The 18,581-nt window shown below is 38.3% G+C and overlaps 1 protein-coding gene across 4 annotated transcripts in view; it reads left to right on the forward strand.

The window, feature by feature from the left end:
- Positions 1-18,581, forward strand: part of LOC116992894 (wiskott-Aldrich syndrome protein family member 3) — a 63,282-nt gene that overhangs the window by 32,524 nt on the left and 12,177 nt on the right. For all 4 annotated transcript variants that reach the window (XM_033053004.1, XM_033053002.1, XM_033053005.1 and 1 more), the window contains 2 exons: positions 9,620-9,762; positions 15,574-15,708. In XM_033053004.1, coding sequence (XP_032908895.1) covers positions 9,630-9,762; positions 15,574-15,708 — 268 coding nt within the window. In that variant the 5' untranslated portion in view covers positions 9,620-9,629. The remainder of the gene's footprint in view (positions 1-9,619; positions 9,763-15,573; positions 15,709-18,581) is intronic.

The raw sequence follows: 18,581 nt of genomic DNA on the forward strand, positions 1-18,581 counted from the left end.
TGTGCTAAGATCATTCATGTGGCTACAGAAAGAAGGCAGAAAAGAAAATGTGATTTGTATAAAACAATTAATAAATTTAATGGTAGTCAGGCTGGACTTAGACCCATATAGGCAGAAACCAACTTTTTTCCCATTCAGCTGTATTGATGTGACTGGCCACCTTTTACCATTAAGCACAGGATCAGGTAATAGCATTCTGTTAAAACAGATTCAAATTTATTTATTTGTGAAAAAACTTCTCTATGAGTTTTTCAGGGTTTTTCAGTTCAGGCTCTTCATGAACTTTTGTTACCCTGAATTTTTTTTTTACAGCAACAAGTATACTACCATATGTGGATGTCTTTTAGTTTACTTGGCTGGATTTCTTCAGTATGCTTTAGCCTTACATCTTTTGAGATAAAGTGTAATTAGTGTTTTGGCTTAATGAACAAAATTTTGGTTAGAGGAAGGACAGCTTGTGGTCTAGAGAGAAGAGACTCTAGTCATGTGTGAAGGTGCCCTGGGTCATCTGTATTCTGATACAGAATGAGTAGAAAAGGGTGGGTGGATCTGATGCCGGCAGAGTGATTGGATGCAGTACAGCAAGCTATTGTATTGTGCACTCTGTGAACTTCTGTTAGATTTCAGGTAAGCAAATCTGTTTCTTAATAGATATCTGAGTAACACTGGGTGTCAAGGAAAACTAAAATGTGTTAGTGAAAGAGAAATTGGATTTCAAAGCTTAGCACACAGGTTCAGTGGTACCACAGTGTATTTCTTGTATTGTTTTGTGTTTCTTTCAATGAAGAGAATTTTAAGGAATGGAAATCTGAAATCAGATTCAGGAAGGCTATTTGAAAATGAGATGCTTGAAGTCTGAATCTACCACTGTAGTGCCATGTAGTGCTGTCCTGCCTCCACGGGGCCAGGGCGTACCCGCCGCTGCTCCGCCCCGCCTCCACCTGGCAGCCATGACCCTGCCGGTTCCCCCCGCGGCTCGCAGCTCTCACTTCCAGGTAGGCAAATTTCTGAACTTTGTACATCAGATAAGGCACACCAGACCATAAGGCGCACTTCCGGGTTTGGGGGAAAATTTTAGTCAAAAGGGTGCGTCTTATAGTCGTGAAATTACTGTAAGCAAATATTAGTGTTTTAAAAAAATGTTCTTCAGCATGAAAAATATACCGTGTATGTGCTTTTCCTGTATTTTTATGAAAATGATAAGGAACATTTAAAAAGTATAAAGATTTTTAAATGACAGGAGTTTAAAAAAAATACAATGTAATTTACTGGCAAAGATTTTTGAGCAGGGGAAAAATTGTTTTGAATGTAAACGGCAAAGTTCATTAATTTGAACATTGAGAACTTAATAGAGGTAATACATTCTGTATTCCATAGGTATGTTTGCAATTGGGCCTTTATTTCTTCCTTGAACAGTGATGAAGCCATTTAATTGGGTGACATGTATGTGATACCTTATTGTGGAGCAATAGGTGAAACTTCATCATTATCTGTCTGTAATTACTTATGACAAGCTTTTTCTTTCCTTAGAAACTGCTGTGAAAAGTATTGTGAATGGGAAAAATTATTCTTGGGATTGTGACTTTGAAATGTTACAGTTCTATTGAGAGGAAGAAGTTAATGCAATAACTTCAAAGTGGTCCCCCAGTCTTCTTTTCTTCACTTGGGTACTCTTACTTGGCAGTGAACTGAAGACACAAGTGTTTAAGAAGAAGCTGATGACACCTGTGACACTATCAAAGAATGGCAGGTGCCCAAAGATCATCTTGAGTTACAGTGGACAGGTGATGCGAACATGGGGTTGTAGAACAAAGGGGAAAAGACCCCAAAATACTCATCCTGGAAGCTGTACAGAAAATAAGTCAATTTCTGACTTTATAGTTTTTTTATAATATTTTAAAGCCTTTTATGTTACAGTCTGTAGTGTCAAGGAATGAATAGCTACTTAATTTTAGGGTGAATCATCCTCAGGGCTTCTTTTCCTGTATTTGTGAACCTTATCTTTTCTATGCATGTTTGTAGTTAATCTGAAATATTGAGAACTAAATTTAAAGTGCCTGTAAATGTTCACTACTGTGAAGATCTGTTCAATTTTTTCTCTCCCAACTTTTTGATTAGTGGAAATTCCTGAGTTAACGTGTTCATCTTTTAATGGTTCTGCAAACTTTTGTGTTGCAGGCCCACTGTGTTAACAGAGGTAGCTGTTGTTCTGCTTCTTACATGTTTTTGGAGATATGAAAGGTTGACTAGGAAAATGTACATCCATAAAATTTTAAGATTGCAGATAAGCAAAACTAATTACCATCCCCTCTCCTGTTGTCCTTTCTCTTGTCATTGCTTAATGTCTTGATTTCCTTCGTAATATCACTGGACCATAAAATCTGCCCTGAAGATCTTAGCACAGACAAAAACACTGCCAAATAAAGAAAACAACCATCCAAGTTGGTGAACCTTCAGAAACAGCTCATTGCAACAGACATTGAGGAGCTCTATTAAAGAAACAAAATAGCTTTAGGAATTTCTGTGCTCTTTTCATCATTGCTAATACTTAGATTGGTATGATGCGAGAGGAAGATCGGAAGTGGTGGTCTGATACCGAGCAGAAAAAACCTGCTTTCATTCCAACCGTGACTGTCATTCCTTTCACGTAGGCCTGGCAATCAGGAGGAAGATCTGTGAAAACGATGGTGATGGAATTGACTGTATATTAAATTGTAGTGAGGAGGACGTTTTCTAGGCATTTCAGTTTACATGTATTGTTGAAAGATGTGGTTTGTTGTGGATAAGAAATGTTCTCGATTTTTTAGTTATTTTTAGGAAATAGAATTCTCTTAGACTTAGTGCATATTTGTTTCAAAAGTCTGCCTGTGCATCACCGAACTCTTATCAAAATCAAGAGTTGCATTAAAAATTATGCAAAATGTTAAAAAAACAGTGTATTAAACTAAAATAAAATGTCCCTTAGATTGGGGTAGCTCTAATGAAAGTAAAGTGCTTGATACTTAAAGCATGATTGTGCTTTAGTAAAACAATATTTTGTTTTGTTACTCATTATGTAGTAATGTGGCTGAGAGAGGAATTGCATACTTGATAGGATTCGAATAGCTAGAAGAGACTATTAAAAATTAGACTTGTTTGGATGCCTTTCGATAAAAATAATTCTGGGGTATTAGCACTGTGAAACAGTAACTGATGACTTATTCTGTATTGTTTTGCAGTGTACAAAATGTGGATTAAAATTCTTGTTAGATTGAAGCCAGTTTAAAAACAAAAAGAAAAAAACCCTAACTTTTGAAAGTGCAGATGAATGACATTAGATAAATCTTGAATTCAATAATTTCCAGAATATATGCTAGTTATGGTTTATTTGTTTTTAACTTGTCATTACTGATCAGGTAGTAAATGACATTCAGAGATGGAAAGTAGGAAAGGTTCACAAACATCAAGCTGTCACTTAGGATAAGGAAAAACCAGAAAGGAGCATGCATTAAAGGCATATTTATTCGTTTCATTCCATCAGGATAGGAGGGATAACAGTGTTTACTCTTCATGTAGCTCTTTTCTTTCATCTTGTGAAAGATGAAGAGCCTTTGGAGGACATGGAAATCTGTGATAATGGCAGCCCCATGGGGAAGAAATGGGAAATGGGAGAGCATCTCCAAAGCTGATGCTTGGGGTCTTTCTGCTTTCCTTTCTATTCTAATTTTAGCACACACGTGAATCTTGAAGGTGGGTGATGGCAGGCTATTCTAGAATGACAAAATTGAACAGGAAAATGGGCAGTATTACCAAATTGGATGCCATTCAGAGATGGAAATTGTGTGTTGAATTGACTGTTAGGATGTTAGATATGGGAAAACTTAACTGTCTGTAAAGGTTTTAAATGTTGAAATGCCCTGGACATGGAGAGTGTGATTAGAAGGTAGTATAACTTGGTTGTGTGGCTTGATGTGAGCATACCAATGGTATTTTGGTTTTGATGAGGTGAAATGCAGTTCTAGTTTCAGACACTGAAATTTTGGTGAGTACCTATCAGAGCTTACACTCACTGTGTCATTCTTGTATCTGTCAAGGGATGCAGGGATTTGGTTGCTCTCTGGGCTTCTGCTGAGCTCATATATATGTAGTCTTACAAATTTAGGTGTTTAATCCTGAATGGAATCCCATCTGGTACATTACTCATGGCAAGCTGTGTATTCAGTCTGTCTCGTTTTTCTTCTCCATAGAAGGAGAATTATGGTATGTTCTCTTTTTATCGGGATCTGGGAGATTCATCAATGGAAAGCTCTAAAGCTCTCTGAAAAGAATAGACTATATTCAGGGAGAATTTAGAATTGATGCATAGTAAGCTCTTTTTCATGGTAAAATGTTCAGCTTTGTCATATTTTACTAGAGGATGTAAGAAGAAATCTCTGAAGAGCTTAAAAAGGAACTGAACAGTGTCTTTGAGAAAATGTAATAAGTAAACATTCATAAGTAGAGAGGCTGTTTAATGAATTGGAATTTGTTGTGTGGTATTAGTGAATATGTAAAGAAATGAAAGAACCATGAAATTCAGGTACATATTTTTAGCACTCGTGTATATTGCAGTGATGTTTTGGGGATGTGAAAGGACAAAAGGCAGGTTTGGGGAACAGCTGGTACTTCGAGTTTTTGCCAGTAGCTCAAATATTTGAAAAACCCAGCTTGTCTCTTGTAATAGCTGTACTCTGCTGTTGTTTGGAAAGACTGCACATGGTGTTTGTCATCTTTCAAGTTTGTTACTGTACATCTGCTCTCTACATGATTCTTTAAGAATGTGACTTGCCGAGGCAGTGTCAGACTTCTTGCATGCAGTTTAACAGCTGCTGTCCAGGGGAAGGTGGTCGAGCTGACCTGGAGTGGTACTGCTGTTGTTGTGGGGGAAGCATGCAAAGAAAAGAAAAAATGCTTTGATTAAGTCTTTCTGTACCACACTTGCCTCTACAACAATGACTACTGTGATAAGTGTCTTCTAATTTTAAGACAGGAGGCAAGTTGTTATGGAGTTGTTATGGAAGTTTTTATGGGAGGGGAAGAGAGAAAGAAGAGAAAGGGAGGTGGGAATACTGAGGAAGCATGGAAAATGTGAATTTTAATGGGTTGATCTAAGCTAATTCAAGCTTTTGATGCCCTGTCCTTTCAGAATGCATGTGGAAATCGAGTTGCTAGTGCCTGGAGGGTTTGGAGAGCAGTGTCCATTTGTACTCCAGTCAGAGTTCAGTCCAGCCAGATGTCGAATCTGATCCGTGTCCAGTGAGGCACGCAGGGTTTAGTGAGATGTTAAGCGACATCTCACCCTCTTAGTTTTTCCTCTCTTCTCTTTTGACTCCTCTGATTTTTCTGGTCTGACACTAATGTCTCGTATTTCCACTTCAACCAGTTGTGCTGTATAGCATCTTTCTAGATTCTTCATCTCTCATGTTAGATGCAACTGATGGTTTAAAGGCAGCTGTCAAGCATAGGTGGCCTCACAGGGGAGATTAACCCAATTATCCAAATTATAAGTCTTTGGTTTTATTGTGTGCTTAGCTGGGGTAAAAATGAGTTAAAAAATTACAAATTTAGGATTGGGAACAATCTCCTGCACTAACGTAATTTTTGAAAATAATGATTCATTTGCATTAGACTCCTCAATTATTTGTGGAAGGAAGGTGTTCTGTTTTATTCTGGGGTAGAGTTATCATGGGGCTAGTAGGGAGCTGTGTTTTGGATTTGTGCTCAACCCAGGGTTGATAAATTAAAGATGTTACGGCTGGGCAGGACTTGACACAGAGCTACGGCTTTTTCTGCTTATTGTACTTTGACATTGTTAAGGAGAATACTGGGGGTGGGTGCTCACGAGATTTGGGAGGATACACAGCTGGATCAGGCAACCCAGAATGACCAGGGGAATATTCCAGACAATGTGACATCATGCTCAGTGTATAAAGTGAGGAGAGGAAGGAGGAAGAAGAGGGGGATGTTTGGAGTGACCATGCAATACTTTGACTTCCTGAGTCCCCGATGGATGCCCTGCTCTTCTGGAGATGGCTGAACACCTGCCTGCTTGTGGGAAGCAGTGAATTAATTCCTTGCTGTGCTTTTCTTGCATATGCAGTTTTTGCTTTCCCTATTAAACTGTCTTAATGTCAGCCCATGAGTTTTCTATCTTTTACTCTTTTGATTCTTTCCCTGATCCAGCTGTTGGGGGACAGAGATAGCAACTGTGTGGGGCTTGGTGTTGGCTAGGGTTAAACCATGGAAGAAGGGAAAATAAGTTATTAAATCTCTTTATTGCAAAACTGAATATGATTTCTAAATGCCAGTGTACTTAATATAGTGACATCACGGTGACTATCTTGTTTAGGAAGAAACTGGGACTGAGTGTGACTCAAAAAAGATGGAAGATGAATGTGGAAGGAAGTGGAATTGCCATTGCAAATTTCTGTTTTCTGCTCCTGGTAACACACTCTGTTTAGTCTGTTGTGTCTCCTGAAGACCCTGTAATTCAGAGGCCTGTTTTGTCTTGATTAACATTTGATCTAACTTCTTGCTACACAGATTTTGAAATTAATTTAGCTTCACTTCTCATGCATTTCCTTTAGAAAGGATTAAGTTAATCTGAATTGCGTGTGGTGAAGAAAAAGGTGGTTGTGCTTTAGTAATAAGGACACAAGCTTTTTACTTTGTAATGGGTTAATATCTGAAAAGGTCTTAAATTATTTAATTCAGTTAGGTCAAGGTTTTAAATTAGAAGGAGCTTATTGCAGTTGCAAAGTTCTTTTTTACTTTTCCTCTGATCAGGAGCCGTAGTGGATTGCCTAATTTGTTACATATATTTACTTATCAGTGTTCAGTTTACCTTTTGGAATTAAACTTCAAACTGAGGTTGTTACTGAAATGAGGTTGCTACATAATAATTTAAATCATGCATTCAAATATGAAAGTTGTTCATTTTCCCCTACCCCTCAGCCCTGTTGTGTGCTTTAACCCGCTCTTTAGAGAAATGGGATTTCTTGTGTTGGTCTGTCACTCTCCTGGTAGCCCTTCAACACACCGGAGCAATTTCATCAAGAAGTGACAAGAAAATGAAAAGCTCAAACCGCAGTTGTATGTTTTCCTCAAATTAGCTTTTACAGGCAAGAAAGAACATTATGTGGAAAAGGGACTTAAATAAGAGCTCCTGGTGGAAGGCATTCTGGTTGTACTCAGTGTGGTAGGTGTTTCAAGACGTAGCAGACAATTAGCTGGTCAGTGTCCAGCCAGATTCTGACTGAGTCCAGTGTGTTGTGTGGGCTAGTGAGGGAGTTGGGTGTACTTCAGAAGGTGAGGGCAGGAGCAGCTCTGAAACTGCTAGACAGAAAAGCCATGGGAAAAACAGGCTTGTTTCTGGTGGCCCTTGTCATACTGAAACTAAATTTAAATTTGTGCTCCTTTTAATTTATTTCCTATAAATTATGTTTATATGAAATGTGTTTTCACTGTTTTTCATTCACATTATAGTGAAAGAATTCCTCATAATGACTTCTATTTCGTAGCTCCAATGCACTAGCCTGTTTGCAGAGCATTGGTGCTAGATGTTGCCCTTCAGTAATAGTGAATTTCCAGATTTGACTTATTTTTGATCAGGTGCAGAAGAGTGTCTGCAATGGATTTGAAGCAGTATTTTGAAATATGTATGTTTGTAGAGGAATACAAAAACGTAGAACAGAAACAGGAAGGTTTTTTAATCAAGTACAGAAACTGTTACTCTGTTCCCTCTGATGTGTTGCATAAAATTTAGCAAACTCAGCTAACCTTAAATTCTGACATACTAAAATTGAAACACGTGCGATATAATTCAAGACTACTGCTTAGAAGTAATGAGCCTGTTCCTTCCTGACCTGTTATGAAATAGTCTTAGAGTTAAATAGTTTGCTTTTTGTTCATTAAAGTTGTTAAGCTTTTAGAAATGTTCTTGAGAATAAAATATTTTAAATCTTCAGGCAGAAGTCATTACAAAAATTACTGTGCAACATTTGAAAGGCAAAAGGATTTTTAAATTTACTTATGTGATTTTAATTAGAGAAATTGAAAGGCTACTTTAATTACTTTAGTATAGTAAAAAATAAATTTTCAGCTGAGTCTTTCCCAAATGAACTATGTCCTTGGTAATAATGACTTCTTGTTCCACAACATTTCCATGCCACATGGTTTTAAACAGAATGTTATTCATTAGTAGTACATGGACATTGAATTGTTGTTAAAAATGTAATCAAGTTGACTGTTGTGTTAATGTAGTTTTGAAGAAAACTGCTTTAGATGTTTTTGTTTTATATTGTTTGCCTTTTGGGAGAATTCTGTCTCACTTGGGCTTCCTTTGCTCTCAAAGCTGCTCTCTGCAGGACAGGGTTTTCTATGCCATTGTGCCCTTTTGTGGTGCTTTGAGATCTCTTTTTGTATTTGTTTACCCCATCTGTCGTGGTTTAGGAATGGTACTCCACAGTTTAGTTCTCCCCCCTGAGACTTTCCAAACCACACTATCCCTTGCTCTCTCCCCTTCTCCCCCTCCTCTGCCCCCTAGCCCACGGGTGGCCAGAGAGGAGAACTGGATGCACAAATGGCAAAGATCACAGCTTAAGATAGAATAATTTACTGGAAACAGCAATGAGATAAGTAAACAAACACTAGCAGCAACAGTATTAATTAGGAAAGTATGTAAAAAGAGAGAGTGATTCACGTGCAAAAATGCTCATTGCAGAGCCTGACTTGACCAAAGCCAGGTTGTTGTGTCAGTAGAGGAATGCACTGTTTTATGGAAATGAAAGAGGAATCCCTTTTCCCTGCCCCTGGCAGTGATGTGAGATGGTATCAAATAACAGTGTCTTGGCCCCTCCCATTAGCCTGGTTTGGAACCAAGATATCCTCATTTATTTCATTTTGCCAAGAAAACCAGTTCTGACAATCTTAGTTTCTCAGATAAATGTCTTCCTGCATCTGTCTAGTATGTTCCCAAAAGCTGTTCAAGTGCTTTCCCTTACCCCATGGAGAATGCCGTGCAGCACCACCTGTAGAAAACCAATCTTCACACAGCCTGATTCTGAGAGGCACTTGCCCTTACGTATCAGATGGATTTATCTTTTTTACTGAGAACTGTCAGAGCTGGGGTAGGTCGGTGTCTGCCATAATTGGGGGCTGTAGTGTTTGGTCGATCTGGTGGTGGCTAGCTTGCCAAGGCAGGATGCCAACCTGCTCCAGACAGCGACCTTTCCTGCCACTGCTGTGGGGACTGCCAGTTTTTTATAAATGCAACTGTGCACTGAAGTCCAGTGATTCTGGAACTGCAGCACAAGTCTGTGCATACAGTAAATCTTACATCAAATCTAAGGCAAAAAGCCTAAATTTCCTGTATTGCCTGAATTTTCTGCTGCTCTGCTGTGTTCCTGTCATATTCTGGCATGAGTGCACAACTCCAGTGCCCCAGTAGGAATTGTACAGAATTGGAGGGAAGGCTGAAGCAAGGCTTTAAAAGAAGAAAGGTGAGATATTTTTTGGAGAAAAAAAGAATGTGTGCTACACTCATTCAGAGCTCTTAATTTCATTTTTGTAAATGTCGTGTGTATTTGTTTGTAAATTCCAGATTGTGAGCCATGCCTTTGGTGAAAAGGAACATTGAACCACGGCATCTCTGCCGAGGAGCTCTGCCAGAGGGAATTACAAGTGAACTGGAATGTGTAACGAATAGCACTCTTGCTGCTATCATACGCCAGCTAAGCAGCTTAAGTAAGTATCTGTAACTTCCTGCAAGTATTTGATTCATCATGAAAAACTGAAGAGATGAAAAGCTTTGACATGGATTATTTTAAATAGCAAAAGTATGGTATGGGACATTGCCACTTATGTATTGTAATAATATGCTATTTAATTGCCTTTATGCTCTTCTATATTTTGAAGTTTATTAAAAGCCCAACCCAGACCTCCCCCCACTCAAAAAACAAATTGACAGAAAAACAAACAAGCAGGGGAAACAAACACCACCAAGAAAAGCCCCAACCAAAAAACTGGAGCTTAGAATACCTGAAATTTTCTAAGGTGAGAACAATTAGTGCAAGAAACAAGACCAACACTTGAGTTCTTGCCTTTCAGTTCTGTAGGATTGAGCCAGCAAACTCTTCTGCCTCTCGGCATCAAATGACACATTTGACTGAAATTTTAGTTTTTCATAGTGTGCTAGTATTCCTTAAGCCTTCTCTTTTATATATATGTGTGCTCAATTCATATGAATGAAATTAGGCACATTGAAAGGATGCCATTTGCTGAACAAACCTGCTGGCTGCTGTTGAGGTAGGCTAGCATCAGCTCTGTACAGTATAGCCTACACACCACACCTGTCAGGTGACACCACCACTAGCAGTTCTAGAAGCATGACTGGAGTGTTTACAAGATGAACAATATTTTTGATGAAAAGGATAAGAGATGTTTTTCAGACAGTCTTGAACAATCAGCAGCTGTTGTTTGTGCTGATAGCGCTCGTCCTAGAAAAGAAATTACTGCTTCATCAGTTGCTTTGCTTTGTAAATGGACATGGTTTTAAAACTGAGAGTCTGTATGGATCTCAGACTATGGGGCCCACTGGTGTTCAGTTCATGATGATAGGAAAAAACCTTTGCTTACGGAAAGAGAACAAGAAACACAGCATTTCCTCTTTGCAGTAGTTAGTGATTTAGGGATTTTTCTGAGCTGGAGGTCTATCTGAATCATCCTATGTAATGAGCATTTGTAAAACTATCATCTGTGGTATTGCTTAGATCTTTTGAAATAGGGATTGCACCTTTTTCTTGACCCATGACCCTGTGGCAGAATGTTCCACAATGGAAGTTGACCTGTTTCTTCCTTTTGATGCCTTCTCATTCTAGTGTGATGAAAAAATAATGAAAGGTGCTTTCATCTTGTGCATTTCCATAATAATTTGTGATTTTTTTAATTCTTTAACCCTTTCTCCTGGTGATTTCTTTGCCAGGTTAAAACTTCCTGATCTGTAATTGATCTTCTTGAATAGAAACCGTTTTGTATTTCTGCTTTGGATATGTAAGTTAGGGTATGTTGTGAGTTTTTTAAGGTGATGTTGAGAACTCCAAATATTCAAAACAGCTTTTTTTTTATCATTATTGCCCTAAGAATTTGTAGAATTTTGATTGTTGCTAAGCGTTGAGTTAGTATTTTCAGATAAGCTTGCAAGTGATCTGATCTTTCTTGAACAGCAGCTGACAATTTTGTCTGTTATTTAGAGTTAATTTTTGTTTGCGTGGTCATTGAGTTTCATTTACTGTTTTCTCAGACATTTACTTAGTAGTGACATCCGTGAGTTTTGGAAAAATGAGAAAAATGTCTAATGTTCTAATTATGCTGAAGGAGATGTGATAAGACCTCATTTTGGTATTGCGCAATGATTGTCCAAGTGTGGATAATACACTTTTTACTTGTCTGACTTGCTAGGAATGTGTGCAGCTTTCATTTATCCAGATTTGGTCTTGGGACTAATCTTCAGACTGTGTATGTAGATCCTCTTATGATTGTTGCTGAGGAACTGACTACTTATATTCATATCCTGCAATTTTCCCTTAGTGGATTTCTAGGGTCATCTGAAGTCTTTGTAGGCAGCCCCTGGAGTTCTGTTAGTGTCAAGTTAAAGATCTGTGCAAATAAATGATGTGTCCTTAGTCTTAACAGATGGATACACGGTATTTAACAAGTGAAATGTGCCACCAATTCTCATCCACAGTCCAAAATATGTCATGTTTGCAGAGAGTTTTTTTTCCTGCAGACAGCATTTGCTTTGCCTGTCTTTTGAGCCAGCTGGGAAAAAGGAAATTATCACAGAAAAAAACTGTACTGGAGCTGAAGTAGTACCTCCTGCTGACAGCATCAGAGCTGGTTGGTGTTCCCACAGCTTGAGGTGTAGAGTGAGCAAGTTCAGGTCTATCTTGCAGTCATGCTGGTTTTTTAGTGTTGCACTGTGAGTTCAGTGTGGATTTTAAAAACTGGCAGGTCTGTACTGTTGCATACAAACTTGGCTTGCTTCTACCTCTGCTCTTTTCATAAGACATGAACAAGTTCCTATCCAAAGGGAATGTGCTCTCAGGAGAGCTTTCTCTGTATTATGTTTTCAGATTTGATTTTGTTTCCGGCCAGCTGACTTAAAGCACAGGCAGAGTGAGCAGCATTGTGTATATAACTGTGCACTATTATGTAAGGCAGAATCTTGTCTAGGGGATTCACCTCCACTGGGGAGGAGAGAATCTATCGGAAGGGAATGACACGGAAGCATTTGCAGCCTGTACCTGTAAGTAGCGTGGAGGAAGTGTAATCTGTGGAGACTTGGAAGACTTTCATGCAGAGAACATCCACCAACTTGCCTCTTAGTATTTTCTTGGGTAGATTGGCCATTAGCTCAGTTTCACTAGTTTTCAAGCAGGCCTGAGCACATTGCATCCATCTGTGTCACTCTCTTCTCTAGTACTGCTGAGTTAGGCTGGGTTGGAAAGTTTGCTTTTTTGTCATTAAGTATCATGCTAGAGGTACTGTGGGAAAGGAGATGGCAATACCTATTGTTTTTAAATTACTGTCTTACAGTACCAAAGTGAGCTCTTAAATTGAAAGATGCATACTTTTTTCCTGCTTGTTTCTGTTTTGTTAAAGATCTAATTTAAACAATGGCAACATAGAAAACACTTGAACTATTATTTTTTTTCCTAAAACTTACTGCATCATGTTAATTGCAACAGCATTTCCAATCCTGCTTTACTATGTCACTGTTTTCACAGACAGGAGATTGACATTGTGTCTTTCACATGTTCTGGGCTAGCAAGTGTTGAAAAAAATCAAATATTAAAAGAAATATTCTCCTACTTTGTCTTCTAAAAGATAACTGACAAACATCCATCTCCTTGACTTTTCTAGGGGTGATGTGTTTAATCATAGGATGTGGCAGTCCTCTCAGCAGGCTGATTTCAATATATTAACATAAACTAACATCTATTAAAATTGATTGAGCTCTGAATACTGGTGGCTGAAGAATGTAATAACTGCTTTATTTAGCTGAAGAGTTGAAAAGCTTATTTTTTCCATAGCTTGGAATAACATCTTCATCTGGAGCAACTAAATCAAGTGGGGATTGTAAATGAATTTCAACTAACTGCTGGGAACACTTAGAGAACACTTTTAGTGTGAAGGTGGTTGAACACTGGGATGGGTAGCCCAGAGGAGTTGTGGAGCCTCCATCCTTGGAAGTATTTAAAACCCAGTTGGTCAGAGTCCTGTCTCATTGTGCTTTGAGCCGGGAATTGGACCAGATGATTTTGAACTTCAACTTTTCTGTGGTTGTGTGTGGCTTTTGTCTGGGAGGGGAAGATTAGGAGCAGGTATATAGCATACCTTTCTTATCCACCTTCTGTATACATATGAAGCACATATATATGAGCTTGCATACACTGACATACCTTGACATTTTGTGTTAGTTATTGGCTGATCTTACATGTGGTATTGAAAACTGTTACTGGTAAAGTCCTTCATTCAGCGGCAATCACTTTTTTTTCTTGTGATTCACAAACAGTGTTTTCCAATAATGGATTAGTCTAGATGTTGTTTCCTTCACGTAAGTGATCCAAGAGAGAAGCAGATTGTCCTGTTGGCTTCCTAATTGTGGCCATTTTTTTACATGGAATTATTATCTCCAGATGCTCATAGGATGGGGTCTACACTGAAATTTTCACTGTATTTTTACTTTTCTTTGCAAAGGGTTAAGGTTGGTTATTGGACCCAACTTAAAATATCAGTAGGGGCTGTTCTTTTCAAAGTCCCTGTCATTTAGGTGGTTAATGCATATTCCATATTCTTCCAACTATTAGATAATTTTACTTCTTCCCTTCCATTTCTACTCTTCAGACTCTTCTTGATACAGGTCATAACAAGATGAGTTTAATTCAGAAGTAAGATTTGAAAGCTTGCTGTTGTTTAAAAAACATGGATAAATGGAGAAGGCAGGAATTTTTACAAGGATTTCTTGAGGAGATTTGGCTGCAGAAATTGCAGAGGGAGACATCTTAAATGGAATAGTATCTGGGTAGGAGGGGCCATCAGTTCAGTGAGCGGGAGCAATGAGTTTGGGTGGAATCTGAAATTTGTAGGGGAAGTTATGGGGCAGGTGAACTATTAAACTGGGGATCCAGAACCACTGATCTGGAGCAGGTGAGAGTTGTGGACTGAGTATGAAGACAGTTCTCTGGGAGAACTCTGGGAGAACAGTGCACAATGATCCGTGCAGCAAGCAGGGATTTGGTTTATCGCGTGGCACCTTCTGTCCACTGTAGCCCTTTCAGGGAAGGGCCTGAGGCTACAAATCTATACTAGGCAGTGGTGAGGCCACACTTTGAGTACTGTGTCCAGTACTGGGCTCCTCAGTTCAGGAAAGACATTGAGGTGCTGGAGTGGATTCAGAGAAGGGCAACAAAGCTGGTTAAGGGTCTGGAGCACAAGTCTGAGGAGCAGCTGATGGAGCTGGGTGTGTTTAGCCTGGAGAAGGAGAGGCTTGGGGGCACCTCATCATTCTACAACTGCCTGAAAGGAGGGGGTAGCCAGGTGGGGTCAGCCTCTTCTCCGCAGCAACCAGTGACAGGATGAGAAGACAAAGTCTTAAACTGCTTCAGAAGTGGTTTAGGTTGGACATGAGGAGGAATTTATTCACAGAAAGTGCAATTAGACATTGGAATGGGCTGCCCAGGAGATTGTGGAGTCACCATCCATTGGAGATGTTTAAAGAAAGACTGGATGTTGTACTTGGTATCATGGTCTAGTTGATGTGATAGAGTTTGAACATAGGTTGGACTCAGTGATGTCAGAGGTCTTTTCCAACCTAATTGATTCAGTGATTTGGTGATCTGGACTGCGCTGTCCACTCTGACAGTGATTGAGAACATACAACTGGTGAAAGGGAGGCTGGAAAGGTTGTGTACCAAGTCCAAATGGCCGTGGGTAAATGTGGTCAGTGGCCTCTGACTCTCAAATGGCTTCAGGGACAGCAGTGTATGCAGTCACTGTTTGTATAGGTAAGTGGGCTGCCTTGCAGGAGAATTATCTATTTCACGCTGCTTTAATTTTGATGTTGACCTGTGCTTGTGCTTAAAATTAAATCTTACCTACTATAGATTGTAAGATTTTAATTTCAAAAGGTACTTCAGAAGCTTTTATGGACTGCAGTGACTTTAGGCCTTTTCATCGCAGAGGCAGGTTTTAATGCTCGTTTGTCTGTCAGTTGGCACTAGTTCAGCTACATGAGGATTAGAATTTGTAAGTCTCTCTGTGTTTTTAAGAAGACTGCTAACCAGGATGTCCAGAAGAATAGACTTCAAGCAGAATTTATGGTATATTTTGACTTTTTTGTACAAATTTGTTGACCCAAATTTTGCTGAATGACACACTGCACTGTTCTAATCCTAGAGCTACTGTGTTTTATTATACTTCATGATATTGAAACTATTTGTCTTGTGTTTTGTAAGCCACCAGCAAAGGGATTTCTTTGTCTATTTTCTTACACAGGCAAGCATGCTGAAGACATATTTGGTGAATTGTTTAATGAGGCCAACAGCTTCTACATCAGAGCAAATTCCCTCCAAGACAGAATTGATCGCCTTGCTGTCAAAGTCACCCAGCTGGATTCAACAGTGGAAGAGGGTAGGTAATTGCATGAAAGCACTGAGCCAGAAGTGATGTTGACAAGACCGCAGTATTTAATTGCACAATAACCTCTGTCTTTTCAAAGTAATACTGTGCTGATATTTCATCTTGTTGTCTCAGTAAGGCAAGCTGGGAATAATCACTTTAGCAGAGCAAGTAAAAGTATTCTTGAATCAAGAAGCCCCTGTAGCAATGGAGTTATTAAGCTGCCTTTTTCACGAGGAAAACTTTGAATTTGTGAATGTAGTAAATCATAAATGAATAAATATAGATCTTAGTGGAAGTAAGTCAGAATATTGGAAAAGGTTTGGCACACTGAGTGTCCCTATTAATTTCAGGGTAGGGTAGTCTCAAACTACATTAGTACATTAGTCTGTTCTGTGGTCAAAGATTTTATAATACTCTGTATCTAAACAAGGTACTGTGTTTGGATCAACAAGGTGAAATTCTTTAGGGGCTTCTATTCACTAGTATATTTCCTTTAAGAATATTTATTGCTAATAAGCTTGGTCATTCACTTCATAGATACACAGTTAAAAAAAATATTTAAGTAACATCATTATATTGTTTGAAAGCACTTATTTGGGTAGATAAAGTATTTCTTCATCGAACTTTAAAAGCTGTTAACATGTGTCTTGGCCTCCATGCTACATGTCTGAGCCAGCCAATGCCTGTACTTTCTGTTTAGATGATTCCTGACATTTACTGAAATGTAAAAGTTTTTTACATCAGTACAGTACTGTAATATTGACACAGTTAATGCTACTTGTGATATATTTAATAATACTATTTATATGGTGTGTGTATTTTACTTGCCATTCAGATTTTTGTAGTTTATATAAATTATTAGTGCCAATATTAAATTTTACTGTTGATATTGAATAGTGTAATAGTGTAATATTTAGCCTTCCTTTTTTAGCTGGTTACTGTCTGGCAATCATTATGTGTCATGTTTTATGGTTTTGGAATGTATTAACTGTTAGACTATCATAGTTGCTCGAAGAAGCTGTAGATGCCCTATCTCCAGAGAAACCTGGTTAAGTGAAAGGTGACCTTGTCTATGGTAGGAGGATTGGAATGAGATAATCTTTAAGGTCTCCTCCAAACCAAACCACTCTGATTTTTTTTTGGTACAAACACCTGCATTTTGCTGTCTTTAGGAGTCAAGAGCTATATGGGAACATAAACTAAGCTCCTTTGGGCTTACTATTTAGCTTAGTTTTTGAGTCATATTGTGTTGGTACTATGAGCAAACTAGGTGATATTAATATCCTGTACTTTTGGAAATGCAGTTCTGATCTTGGTTTTGCTGCTGTTCTCCCCCATTTTTTCTTTTTTAAAATGCCTCATTAATGTCTCATCAGTGTTATGTAGTACCACCCAGCTAGTTTTCAGAGTTTGGAGAATAATTAAATGCAATCTTTTGAAAGGGGAAACTAGTGTATGGACTGAGAATTTAATCAGTGTTTATTTTAAACTGGCAGCAGTTGTTACTCTTGCATTGCTAATCATGCTTCATATTAATAAGCTGTATATACAAACTGCTGTCACCTTAGTGTCAGTAGTAAGTTTTATTAGCTCTTTCCCTGTAGAAGTTGAAGTCTTCATAATAATTAATTGTGCTGTCAGAAATAGTATGTTTCTGAATAGCTTTGGCATTTAGGCAAAATGTCAGTTGCAAGGTTGTTTTAAAATTCCCTCAGATTTGATTGCATCAGTGATTTCTTATATTCGTAGCTATAATTAATACAGTGTATAAAAAATATATTTTATATATTAAAAACTGCAGTTGGAAAAACATTTTTTAAAAATTGAGGTTTAGTTTTCAAAACTATATAAATAACTTATTCTAAATATCTCCAGAAAAAAATATTCCTTTGAATGTCTTCCATCAAACAAGAATGAAACAATTCAGATGTATACATCTAAATCTGCCTGAAATACCTTATGCTTACAGGAAGGTTTGGATAGAAAGTTCTTTCAAAAATTATGCAGTGTCATTGTAGACAACCCAGTGAAGACTTCAACATTCTCTTCAACTGCAGTCTAAAACCTGTATTTCAGGGTGCTTTGGGGTAGAAGATATCAAGAGCTTACTGCCACGTTTAAATTGCGATTAGCCTTTAAGTGGATCTTCTTTAATGGTGATTGCTGCATCTCATGAAAACTTGTATTAAGAGTAAAAGAAAGTCTTTATAAAAGTGGCAGGAACAATTTAAACCAACTTCAGTCTTTCCTTTGAAAAGAAAGAATGAAAAGCCTGGTGGTGTTTTCCCCAGAGCTGTGTATGTGAAAAGATGAAAGTGAAGTACGAGAGTGTAAGTGTTTCTCTCTGTAGAGACGTGATCAAAACTTAAGAGCAAGGAGTGTTTAGTTATATGGGAAGGCATGGGAGTTGCAAGAGAGAAAAATAAGTGGAACTCTGCCTCTCACAGGAGGTTGTTGCAGCTGTAATTTAATTATGCTTAGAATGGGCTAGAATGTGTATTGATACCCTGTGCAATTATAAAACACACCATGTCAGAGGAATAGCAGACCTTGTGTTTCAGTCTTGAAGCCAGTCTTTCTGCTGTTAGAACTCCAGGACAAGCCTTATAAAAAGGGGAAATAGTTGGACAACTGCATGAGACAGCATTCTTGGATCAAATTCCAAGATACATTCCATAGTCCCATTATTTTAAGTGAGGTTCTGGACCAGGTGAGACTTAAATCAGTGTTAATATGGTAATGCTTACCATATTATGCCTTTGTGCTTAAATATCTGGATTATCCACTAAGGAAAAACTTGTCTTTCTGTTAACTTGCTGAAAAGAGTTCAAATAATTAGTGAAAAATGGATGTTGTGTATCCACTTTCATTTGTTTCAGACC

Source organism: Catharus ustulatus, chromosome 2 (genome assembly GCF_009819885.2).
Source record: "Catharus ustulatus isolate bCatUst1 chromosome 2, bCatUst1.pri.v2, whole genome shotgun sequence".
Taxonomy (NCBI): domain Eukaryota; kingdom Metazoa; phylum Chordata; class Aves; order Passeriformes; family Turdidae; genus Catharus; species Catharus ustulatus.